Here is a 13,048-nt window from a genome sequence, read left to right as displayed (position 1 = left end):
AGCCTACCAGAGACATAAAAAGTAATAAAAAGAAGCAGGACAGAAAATGAAGGTGTATCTCAAAATATATTTGTTTTGCTTTTCATGTTTTGTGAGCCCTTTTTGTCTCTCACACCGTCCATATTAAAATGACGTGACATGTGGTGTTCTGTTTCATCATAACATTCTGTCCTTATCACCCACCTTCCTCTTTTTGGGGGATTCAGTTGAATCCTCAGTCTTCTCCCTCTGAACGAGACAACACATAAAACACAGCAGATTTGAAATCACCATATTTCTTTAAAAACAACAGTACACATCACTTAACTGCAGAGAGCACCTGCCATCTAGTCTACCATATTGTTCTTGGTTCCAACCAATGAATCAGTGAAATTGGAGGAGTAACTTACTGTTGTAGAAGCAGAAAATCTAATAAAAACGTCATTTGGCTGTAAGACCGTGCTGACAAGCATTTTATTTTGTGTTTCAGTAATAAAACACATTTTAAATCACCTTTCTGTAGTACTTTTTTGTATTGTTACCGTAAATGCTCCAATTCCCGCTGTTTTTCAAATAATTGTCTCCTACAGTGGTTAGTAAAAACAAATTCCCACAAGGTCTCTAATTAGCACTGGGTTAAAGAACAGTAGCGTTGTAGTACCTGTTCGTTGTTTATCTTTGTCTTCTTCTTTTCTATCGCAGTTTTTTCTGTTAGCTTCTTTCTCTTGAATGATTTATTTTCAACGGTGGTTTTCACAGTCGTGTTGGTCTTGGCTTTCTTTTGTTCTGCCTTGGCTTCCTTTTTTTCTGCCTTGGCTTCCTCCTCAGAACCACCTAGAAAAGAAAAAGAGCGTCCTAAACAGTCAACTTAGTAAAAACTGAGTATTATTATCATTGTAAAGCCACATTTAGGGCTTAAAACATTGCCTGTACAGTTAATGTTTTATGATGCCTGTAAATATTCTCATTCTCATTCTCAAGGGCGTTGAATCAGCAGTTCTGGTTGTCTTTAAGCGGAGGCGGAAACTCTTCTGAGACAACCTGAACAATCCAGGTGTGATCGACTGAATGCCCTGAGAACGTTTTATAATAGGCATTGTTTGACCCTGGAACTGATTATTATATTTCCATTAACACCTATGTGACAACTGACAGCTCTGACAGCATTAGTGTAGTAGGGAAGGGATTCATATGTCCCAATTCCTGGGTGGATCTTGTGTTTGAAATGCAGTCTGCTGAAAATGATGGAAAGCACCACTCTGCCTAACAACTGATGCTGTGGTCAAAGTTGGAATTGCCACAAAAGATATACAACAGTATAGCCTTCTGGCAGTTCAAGTGGATAGTTCACCCCCAATTTTACCTTTCATGTGTCAGGTAAACCGTAATGAATGGGGCTGTCACGCCAAATTTCTTCCCCCTACAAAAACCTCCCCCCCCCATTTACTTCCGGGGTCATTTCCTCTTACGTCATTTCCTCTTACGATAGCACTTCGGCTTTGACTGCCCGTCGCTGGAAGGATACTTGTTTTTTTAATTTATTTTTTATAATATAGCGTTAACAAAACGTCTGTATTAATCGGACAAGTATTAATCGGACAAATTAACTTGAGGATATTCCTGACTGCACATTTGACTCGTGGACATATGCGGAAATGAATAACAGTGTACAATAAGTTAATTCATTATCAATCAACATTATCAAACTTTATTAAAACTACATTTATTCGTTAAATTCAGTTTTTCTTAGTTCTCTGTGTAAGTGATCTAAATTAAAATGACATTTATGTGAACTTAAATTTTTTTAGTTTCATTCGTTGTTTTTACGTCAGCACTCATGTTTCCCATAAATCGTGTTACTTTGGGAATGCATATGTGAAGAAATACTCATTGCACATTTGACTACCGTACAGGATGGAGAATTAAACGATTTTTGATTCGTTTTCCACGGGTCAACACTACTTCAGGGTTAATTTCGATCGCTGTCAATGACGTAAGAGGAAATGACCCCGGAAGTAAATGGGGGGGTGTTTGTAGGGGGAAGAAATTTGGCGTGACAGCGCCATATGAACACTCTTCCTACTGTATGTTCTTGTGGAATGCACATGCCAGAGTGTGTATAAAACACCAAGTGACCAACATTTGACTCCCATTTCACTATCGCTCCTCAATGGATTAGTCGCATCTCGTCCATCATTATCACCAGTGCCTTCGAGTATTTTTGTTCCGTGGTCCCATTAGTGCCAGACACCCAAATCATCATAACCATAAAAATGATGAAGAATGAGCAAGGGATACGTAGTTCACTCATATAGCTTTCTGGCTATCTCCGCCCCTTTTCTATTGCGTCACGGCCAGACTCCTCAGCATCTTGTGCCATTAGGGCAGACAGGCGCTCCATTCATCACCTTAAACCCCCGCCACACATCCTCCACCATTAATGGCGCAGGACAACATCAACCTCGACTTCTCTCGGCTACATAGTCAGACTGGAAATAGCGTGAGGGCGACATGAGGACGCACACGTTAAAGAGCACCAAAGATTTTACTTGGAAATGAACTGATCCTTTATAGGAAGCGCCATCCTTGCAAGTAAGTGTTTATTCTCGTTCTAGAACTGTGTTATTGTTATTGGCAATTAGCAATTCTGTTTAAAGTATCTTTACACTTAGTTATTGTCATCGACATGGCTTATAGTAATGTTTTATATAACATCATCCGACATTATAACCTACTGTGCATTTCCTTCAATTGACAAAGCTGGAAAAGCAATATTATTTTTATTAAAAAATGTTTTTGTTCAATAAAGAATGGGCATTTGACAAAATACTTAATCATGGAAAAAATGAATGATCAATTCATTAACTGTTATGTTTCAAATATTGCCCTTAAATAGGATTAATGTTCTGAACTCCAGTTTCCATGTCATTTCGCAGATTAACCGTGCCCTGAGAAGTTAGCATAGAATAAACATAGCTCAGTTTCCAATGTCTTCCTTTAGACAATCAGTTTGTTGACACCTACACAACAGAGCCTCTGCTGGCTGCAGCCACAAGTTACAAGTTAGAAAAACTCATTATGTTTGCATTGAAATGGCCTAGAAATTTATTTTTAAAAACTGATTCTTCAAAAAACCCCAACAAACTAAAAGTAACTTTTTATTTTTATTTTTATTATGAGTCGATTTAGAATCGTGATGAAAAAGAATCGCAATTTGGGTGTGACTCAATTTTTTGCGCACCCCTAGTATTCAAATCATTTTTTCCAAACAGTATCAGACGACGGAAGGATGCTTGTTGAGATACATCATGGTCATCTGAGACCATGCATTTTGAGTTCTTTACATACTGTACTTTATAACACTAAGCTCAGTTTAAAATAAAAAGCTTGTCTGATGCACAAATCCAAGACAGTCGATACACTCACATTCTCCAAAACCCCTAATGAGGCGTTGGGTCAGATAACAGCAAATCAATACGAGCCAATGGCAGTGGAGGAAGTGGACAAGATTGAAAATGGCTTTGCCTTGTCATTTTTTTTTTTTTATCCATTCTTCAATAGCGGTGACGGGTGTTAATGGACCTTCAATGGCGCTGGATGGGTATAATGACAATCAATAGACTGGTTCCAGGAAATGGGTGTTTTTTTTCTCCCAGACAAATTGCTTTCAGACGTAAAATGCTGCCATTGTACCATCACAACTGGGGGATAATTACAAGGGTCATGACCTCACGTAAGTGTGTTGTAGTTATATGTAAGAGGAATACGTAGACACCTAATCATTAAGTAGCTATTACATCCTGACCTAGTGATGCTATAAATGACTTGTTATGGTCATTTTTAGCAGGTTTTCACAATCATTGGGTGCCTTCACACTTTGGTGCGTTTGCTATGCTAGTACGGTTTGTTTGGGGGATACTGTTGTGCACCAAACAAGCAGACAGAGACCACTTGAAAGATGGATCTGAGTCCACTTGGAGATAAAATCTGGGCTCAAAAGTGAACGCTACACAGACCAGTGTAAAATGATAGCAAAAAGCATGCTGGAATGACAAATATGTAAAATAAAATGTGTTCAAAGTGTCTCTCTGCTCTGCTCTTTCCCTCTCTGTGTGTGAGATAAAGGCACTCTTCAAAATAAAATATTTTAGATGACTTTTGTGAAATTTAAGCTGGTAAATACGGTTTAGCAAAATATAAACATAACGTACACATTCAATAGGGTGCAAGAAGTCCTGCAGCACGTTTACTTGAGCAGAGCTGGATAGCCAGTTAACATTTAAATGTCCTCCGATAAGCACACCAGGTGAGGTTGATCTTATCTTGTATTTCAGTGAAGTCATTTACAGAATGTAAACATGGTAGGCTATAGGCTACTAGGAGCTACACAACAGCTATGCACACAATAGCATTTAGGCTAGGCATTCGCAATAAGTGCGGTCTAAAACATTACGTTTGTCAATATAAACAAGTATCAAATAATTACCGGTAGTTGCATGTTACATACAGATAGAAAGTCACCAGGGCAGAAACATCCAATAAAAAGGTCAGTGTTTTTACTCTTCTATTTTTTTATGAGTAATTTCACTTGATCAAACCTTTACTAACATTGCACACACTAAAACATAAAGTATGTATTAGGGATCGACCGATTATTGGTCGGGCCAATATTTGGCATTTTGAGCTATATCGTATAATTAACTAATCGCATTTTGGTTTCCAATTCGATTAGAGATTCTCACGATTATGAAAATATAATAATCGGAAAAAAAGAAGATGAATGGGCCGGGCATCGTGCATGCAAATTCCGGAGCTTCTGACGGTGAAACGGATGAGGAGCGAATTAGTGAAAAAAGGAGGATGTCTACTAGAAGTTTGGGATGTCACCATAGTTGCTACTTTTTATTTGATACAACGCTAGTATGCCTAATCAATAATCACTAAACTCAACAAAAAAGTAAAGCCATATGATTTCCGCATTCACGAAACCGCGGACAGAGTTATATAATTGGCCAATAAAACAGAATCCGCTGTTAAACGCAGCATATCAGGGAAATTGACATAAATGTTAGTAAAATGTTGCCAATGTGAAAAGAAGGAACATTTGTTTGCGAAAATAATGTGTTCGGTAGCGCTCATTTATCCCACACACTCCAACGCGCTGTCCTGAACTAAACTATGTGGAGACGGACCCTAACTACAAAGCTAAACTAAACTACGGTGTTTATGAAATCCCTTGATGTTGTTTGGTTCTAAATTAACCACAACATTAGCGCCACATAAAACATTACGTAGATACCGGTCCAAAGTTTCCTAAAAAAACAAACAAACAAACAAACCCTTAAGTACCAGTACAGTGGAAAAACAAGTTGACTTCAGGGTTTCCCACACATTCATTTATTTGTGGCGGCCCGCCACGAAAGAATTACGTCCGCCACAAATAAAAAAAATATATATATTTTTTTTTTTGTTCTGTCCAGCTTCTCAGGCAAATCATATAGTTGATGTAGATGTCCATATAGGCTGTTCAGATTTACTTTACAAAAGAGAAGTGTAGGATACTTCTCTTGTTGCCTTATTTCTATTTGACCACTACTGTTTTCTGTTTATTTGTTACTGACTGTGGCAGGACACCTCTGCCTCTGTTTCACTTTATGTTGCTGGTAAATAATATGGTTGTAGTAGTAGGCTAAAGTTAAATTATTTAGTATGCACTAATTAAAGGGGCAGAGCTTTAAGAGACATTATAGCTTTTATATTTTATAAGATATATTTTTTGTAAGAACCACAATTAATAAATATATTTCAGTGAATAACTTATTGTTCAAGTCTGTATATAAATATGTACATAAAGTGTTGTAATTATATTGTAAAATGGATGGATGGATGGACTTTTAAAACAAAACTGTTATTAATTAGTAAGTATACATTTTTTGAGCCTTTTTAGAGAAAATCACATCATTGTAGTAAATTATGCAAATTACTCAATGATGTCATGGTGACCACGCCCATAGCCACGCCCCCACCGCCACAGCTATCTTGGCAGTTTATGGGAAACACTGGACTTTATATACTTACTTTTGTTTCATTGTATCCATTAATCCATATCCAATTGTATTTAGAAGCCGCTAAGTATGTGAAAATACCGTCTATCCATCCAAACCTCACAACATGCCACAAATTCAATTGGCCATTTTCAATATTCCACTCCGAATATCTTTGGCAATTTCTGTAGATTCTACGTCACTAGAGTAACGCTTGTGCACTCTGACAATGTCATTAGATCAGTCATACTGGAAATACGCAAAAATTGAAAAAGATGTGCTGTTTATCATTCACAATCCTTATGTAAGACAAGAACACATATGCTTGGCTTTTTTTTGTGCATTCAAAATCGTAAATAGCCAAAAATTGAGTAAAAAGATTGAGGGCCCTCATTGCGCCCATTATACTCTTTCCAAAAATATTCAGAAACCGCCAACAATATTCCATGTCATGACCTGAAAATGTATCAAATATGAGCGATATTGTTATTATAAGCGCAAACGCAGAATGCCTATTTTAGCTGCACTTTAATAGCAGTGAGCTATTAAACGGTCACACTATAAGCCACCGGCTGCTTTTGCTTCATCTCAAACTTGCTAAAAGTAAGTTCTAGATTATAATTCATGCATCTCTCAACTGGTAGTAGACAAATGTGGCCATGAGCCGAGAGGCTGGTCAACTCTCACTTCCCCCGAGATGCTGAAACAGACGCTTGTTTCAGCAACTTATTGTGATTAAATCTTCTTTTAAACGGAATTATGTGAGCATCCTGTCGGTCCGCATCTCAACGAGAGTGGAAATATTACAAAAAATGTTTGTTTTACTATGGTTAGTTTGTATTTAGCACTTAGCAAAGCTACATCCGTTTAGCACTCCGATATAAACACGTATTACTCATACTTATGTTCGGGCTCAAATATATAAGGTTCCGTATCATCATTTTTGTCAAAGTCATTGTTGTTGGCTCTAACAAAGTCTGCTTGATTAGAATTATTGTTGATGAGGAAGGGACCTGCGGTTGCCACTTCTACGTCACGTATCACGTGACTGGCTTGTTCATTAACTCTAAGAATGGTTGGGGAATCTGTGAGATTGATACTATTTTGATCATATTTATTCGCAAACTTTGGAAGTCTTCTGATGTAATACATCAGATAAGAGCTTTAATAAAGAGCCAATTTGTTTTCCCACTCTACTGGTACTTTAAAGCACTGCCCAGCTGTTTACTGATGTGTACTACTCATGTTTTGCAAAATTTTACTGAAAATTGTCTTTTCGTGTCACCCTCACCAGTTTTGGGTCCTAAATGGCTGTCAAAGTGTACCAACTAGTCAGAATACCTACTCAGGCGTCGCATGTCCAAGTGAGATGCATGATTTATGATCTAGAATAAACTTACAGGAAGCAGGGAAGCAAGAAAGCAGCAGACCACTGGATGATGTAAACATAGGCACACACGGAAGTGATCACGGAAATGTAAATAGAGTATTGTTGGCGCTTTTGAATAGTTATTGGATTTTATGGGCGAAATAGAGGAGCCCCCATAGGCTCCGCTGTAAGCACTCTTTTATTTACAAGTTAGAATGCATTAAAAAAAATCCATCCATCGTCATGTCTTTCATAATAAGTTGTGAACGATGGGCAAAATTCCCAAAAAGGTGCAGTTCCCCTTTAAGGTTTTAATATTGGCATCGTATTGGTACACCCCTAATATTCAACCCAGCAGACGATGTTTTGGTTTGGAATATTTGAGTTATGTCATATTCTGTGTCATGAAAGCTGACCAATTAAATCTGCATGACCCTTCGTCAGATGACAAAAATACCAGTGTGAACACGAAGCGCACCAAGTAGCTTTTTTTAATGTGTAGTGCGGACCGCAAATGTGAACGCAGCCATAGTGGGCTGGCTTGCTGTCATGGCGACCACCACAACACAGCCCCATCCTCCATGCCTCTCACTGGAGTTTACTCAAAAGCCTTTTTCTTGTGCATGAGACCTAACTCTCATTTGTACAAGTCCTTCCTATCTGCTAAATCAAGCTCAAGTGACAGCAGTCATATGGATCACGCTTGTAACACTGACGCAATATTTGTGGAATCTAGCATTGACAGCGAGAAAAGACCCATGCACACAAAATAGCAAACAGTAACATTTAACAACCGTCCGTCAAAGAAAAGGTTTTTTTTGAGGGGGGGCTTTCTCAGAGGACAAAGTTTACATCACATTGCAAAAATGTCGAGCATATTTATTACATTACTGACCGCCAAGCGGTCATTGTTTAGCTTCCCAACTTGATGCTTACCATGTGATTTATGGTCCTTGGCAAATACAATAATGAATAGACCACCTACACACACACACATATACATACACACATGCATATAAACACAAAGCACAGACAAAACCAATTGGAAAACAACATGCAATTTAGTTCATTAGATACAAAAGTAGAATGTAAATGTTTAAATGGTTGTTAAAAAGTAATCATAAATGTGTATAGGTGACTGATAGTGTTTATAATTTGGTCAGTGTGTCACAACAAACCAGGTGAGATGGCCCTTTTGTCTTAATGGTCGCAACTATGTAAACAGGAACTGACAACGTTCGCTCTAAACTGAAAATATAGTCTTAAAATAAAATCTAGTTGCATCACGGCCATGTAGGGCGGCCGGCCTGATTTCAACATTTACTAGTTGGATCGAATCAAGGTTGATTACTTTCTCGAGAGTTAGATTGTTTCAAAACCAACCGGTTGAGTTGGTCCACAACAGTTTGACTCAAAATTAACAAACCGCTACCTTTGGTAAAGTTTACTTTATGTCAAAGACTGGATTCAACTATTTGCTAGTTAGATGGGATCAAGGTTTATTATTTTCTTGTTAAAACAGAACTTAAGGTCATTTGGAACCGTAACAGGAATCACTTTCATTAAGTTGATCCACAACATAGTACACGTGGGTACACGGCTGTTTTACTGCTACAAGGGAGATAATTAATGTTACATGAACTAGAACAGTAAAGAAAACCAGTGAGGACCAAATGAACTCGTTGGTTTTGGATCACAGTTCAATTTGGTGTTCACACTTAGAGTGTTCATAAACAAAGCAAATATAAATAGCTGAACGGAATTAAAGATGATCAGCTTGTTGTGTGGAACCAAATAAACCATGATGAACAGTTGTTTTGTTCTAATACATGCGAGCAGAAAGACCACACCGAGGTGAAAACTAACTAGCGTTAATTTAAAATGAGCCAGAAAAACACAGAGCTTCAATGGCATTTCGGATCGACATCACACTAAGCAATGGAGAACAATACCACATAGCAAAACACAGCTTATAACAAAAATAAAGCTGCATAACCTGAGGCCTTAAACTATTAGATGAATCCAGTTCAACCAAAATGTCTGAAGTGTCTGCCAGGGGGTGATCTGATGAAAGCTATTTGATACAAAGCACGTCATTGCCAGAAAATGAATATATTCCTTTTGGATATCCTTCATCTAATTATCTTCAAAACCGATGGCGATAGTATATTATGCTGTTATGAGAAAAGGTCCTTCTAATTATGAGCTAAAACCGAAGGATAAACACAAATTTAGTCCTGATGTATCTTTAATTTGCTCATGTACTAACTCCCCTGTCCTTCCTAGAAATGCATCCAGTTTTTAAAAGCAGCAAAAGTGATCACTGGGAACAAGCTTCCCCAAAGAAACCGAACTGTAAGTCTTGCGACGTCCCAATTCCTGACATCCCAAATCCTCCCGAGATCCCCATCCAAAGGGGTAACGGGCCAGACGACAAACGACACAAGCGGGAGAGAAGACATGCTGCAAAAGCAGACCTTTCCCGTGATGACATGTTGTTCCTACTCAGTGTCCTGGAGGGAGAGCTTCAGGTTCGGATACATTTGTGAAATTTTTTTAGAACATTCCCCGCGAGTCAAATAAACTTCTCAAACTCATTGCCCTTGTGGTTCCCCACGCCAGGCGAGTGATGAAGTCATCGCAGCGCTGAAATCAGAGAAGACGGACTTGGTTGTACTAGGGGCCCACTATGGTTTCATCGGCCTGGAGGGGGCGCTCCGTGCCTTGCACAGAGACTCCATGCGGTTGCGACAGCAGGAAAACCTGCAGGATGAGTGGAAAACACCTACATCTGAGGTAACAATAATAAGAAACCAGACACCATACAAAGCTGGTAATCAAATCTAATGAGGTGAACGTATCACCATCTGACAAAAGCGCATTAATTACTGCTGCTTGACTGCACGTTGTGCAATTTTGTGCTCCAGGAGAAGCAATTATATTGTAATGATTTTACGACGCGACCTACCGGCAATGTTTCACCTGATTAAGAGTACTTGGCTATTGTTTGTTTTGGGATCCTTGTAGTACCTGCAGTTGCTAAGGCAATGGTGCTAGAAAAGCACACTGACAACATTTATTCATTATAATCGGTTCTTGACGTGTTTATCGCATCATGTTTTTTGCTCCATTGCTTTACAGATGAATAACTTCACAAAGTCGCAGAAACTGTCATTCAAATGGATGGAAGACAAACTTCTAGAGGTATCGAGCAGTTACCGTGACGCCATACACAAGATTGAAGAGCAAGAGAGGCGCCACCGGGATTTCGTGCATAAGAGCAACTGTATTACAATGTTACTGGAGGAGGACAGGGAGAGGTTGGTGCAGCACGCTACCTAATGGTTCAAACTTGCCAACAAATTTCCATCCATGTATTTTCTACCACTTGTCCCTTTCGGGGGGTGCTGGAGCTTATCTCAGCTGCATTCGGGCGGTAGGCGGGGTACACCCTGGACAAGTCGCCAGCTCATCGCAGGGCCAACACAGATAGACAGACAACATTCACACTCACATTCACACACTAGGGTCAATTTAGTGTTGCCAATCAACCTATCCCCAGATGCATGTCTTTGGAGGTGGGAGGAAGACGGAGTACCCGTAAGGAACCCACGCAGTCACAGGGATAACATGCAAACTCCACACAGAAATATCCCGAGCCCAGGATCGAACCCAAGACCTTCGTATTGTGAGGCACACGCACTAACCCCTGCTCCACCGTGCTGCCGGCCAACAAATTTAAGTACCAAATATAAGACAACCCTGAATACCATAAATTATGTTATTATTGCTGCGCCGTTAGTTTACCTAAACCACAAAGAGGATGAGGTGTTAAAGGCCTACTGAAACCCACTACTACCGACCACGCAGTCTGATAGTTTATATATCAATGATGAAATCTTAACATTATAACACATGCCAATACGGCTGGGTTAACTTATAAAGTGACATTTTAAATTTGCCGCTAAACTTCCGGTTCGAAACGCCTCTGAGGATGACGTATGCGCGTGACGTAGACCGGGGAACACGGGTATGCCTTCCACATTGAAGCCAATACGAAAAAGCTCTGTTTTCATTTCATAATTCCACAGTATTCTGGACATCTGTGTTCGTGAATCTGTTTCAATCATGTTCATTGCATTATGGAGAAGGAAGCTGGGCAAGCAAAGAAGAAAGTTGTCGGTGCGAAATGGACGTATTTTTCGAACGTAGTCAGTAACAACAGTACACAGCCGGCGCTTCTTTGTTTACATTCCCGAAAGATGCAGTCAAGATGGAAGAACTCGGATAACAGAGACTCTAACCAGGAGGACTTTTGACTTCGATACACAGACGCCTGTAGGGAACTGGGACAACACAGACTCTTACCAGGATTACTTTGATTTGGATGACAAAGACGCAGACGTGCTACTGTGAGTATGCAGCTTTGGCTTCTAAACATTTGATCGCTTGACCGTATGTGCGCAACTTTTTTTTGCGTATGTACGTAACTTTTTTAAAATATATAAGCTTTATGAACCTTGGGTTAGGTGAACGGTCTTTTGGGCTGAGTTGATTGTGTGTGTTGATAAGGTGTTTGAATTGTATTGGCGTGTTATTATGGAGCTAGGAGCTAGCATAGGAGCTAGCATAACACGTACCGTACCGTACGTGCGCGTCACGTACGTAACTTTTTAAAAATATATAAGCTTTATGAACCTTGGGTTAGGTGAACGGTCTTTTGGGCTGAGTGATTGTGTGTGTTGATCAGGTGTTTGAATTGTATTGGCGTGTTCTATGGAGCTAGGAGCTAGCATAGGAGCTAGGAGCTAGCATAACACGTACCGTACCGTACGTGCGCGTCACGTACGTAACTTTTTAAAAATATATAAGCTTTATGAACCTTGGGTTAGGTGAACGGTCTTTTGGGCTGAGTGATTGTGTGTGTTGATCAGGTGTTTGAATTGTATTGGCGTGTTCAATGGAGCTAGGAGCTAGCAGAGGAGCTAGGAGCTAGCATAACAAACACGCAGGTGTTATTATGCAGGATTAATTTGTGGCATATTAAATATAAGCCTGGTTGTGTTGTGGCTAATAGAGTATATATATGTCTTGTGTTTATTTACTGTTGTAGTCATTCCCAGCTGAATATCAGGTACCGTGAGTATGCAGCCTTGGCTGCTAAACATTTGATAACTTGACCGTATGTGCGCGTCACGTACGTAACTTTTTAAAAATATATAAGCTTTATGAACCTTGGGTTAGGTGAACGGTCTTTTGGGCTGAGTGATTGTGTGTGTTGATCAGGTGTTTGAATTGTATTGGCGTGTTCTATGGAGCTAGGAGCTAGCAGAGGAGCTAGGAGCTAGCATAACAAACACGCAGGTGTTTTTATGCAGGATTAATTTGTGGCATGTTAAATATAAGCCTGGTTGTGTTGTGGCTAATAGAGTATATATATGTCTTGTGTTTATTTACTGTTGTAGTCATTCCCAGCTGAATATCAGGTCACCCCCGGCTCTCACAGCATCTTCCCTATCTGAATAGCTTCAACTCCCCACTAGTCCTTCACTTGCACTTTACTCATCCACAAATCTTTCATCCTCGCTCAAATTAATGGGGAAATTGTCGCTTTCTCGGTCCGAATCTCTCTCACTTCATGCGGCCATCATTGTAA

The 13,048-nt window shown here is 39.5% G+C and overlaps 1 protein-coding gene across 1 annotated transcript in view; it reads right to left on the bottom strand.

The window, feature by feature from the left end:
* Nucleotides 1-13,048, bottom strand: part of LOC133658060 (protein CMSS1-like) — a 52,997-nt gene that overhangs the window by 16,969 nt on the left and 22,980 nt on the right. The window contains exons 2-3 of the mRNA XM_062059675.1: nucleotides 641-813; nucleotides 184-228 (exon numbers count right to left, since the gene is read on the bottom strand). Coding sequence (XP_061915659.1) covers nucleotides 184-228; nucleotides 641-813 — 218 coding nt within the window. The remainder of the gene's footprint in view (nucleotides 1-183; nucleotides 229-640; nucleotides 814-13,048) is intronic.

The sequence above is a fragment of the Entelurus aequoreus genome, linkage group LG10 (assembly GCF_033978785.1).
Source record: "Entelurus aequoreus isolate RoL-2023_Sb linkage group LG10, RoL_Eaeq_v1.1, whole genome shotgun sequence".
Lineage (NCBI taxonomy): Eukaryota > Metazoa > Chordata > Actinopteri > Syngnathiformes > Syngnathidae > Entelurus > Entelurus aequoreus.
This window is presented reverse-complemented; position numbering and strand designations above follow the sequence as displayed.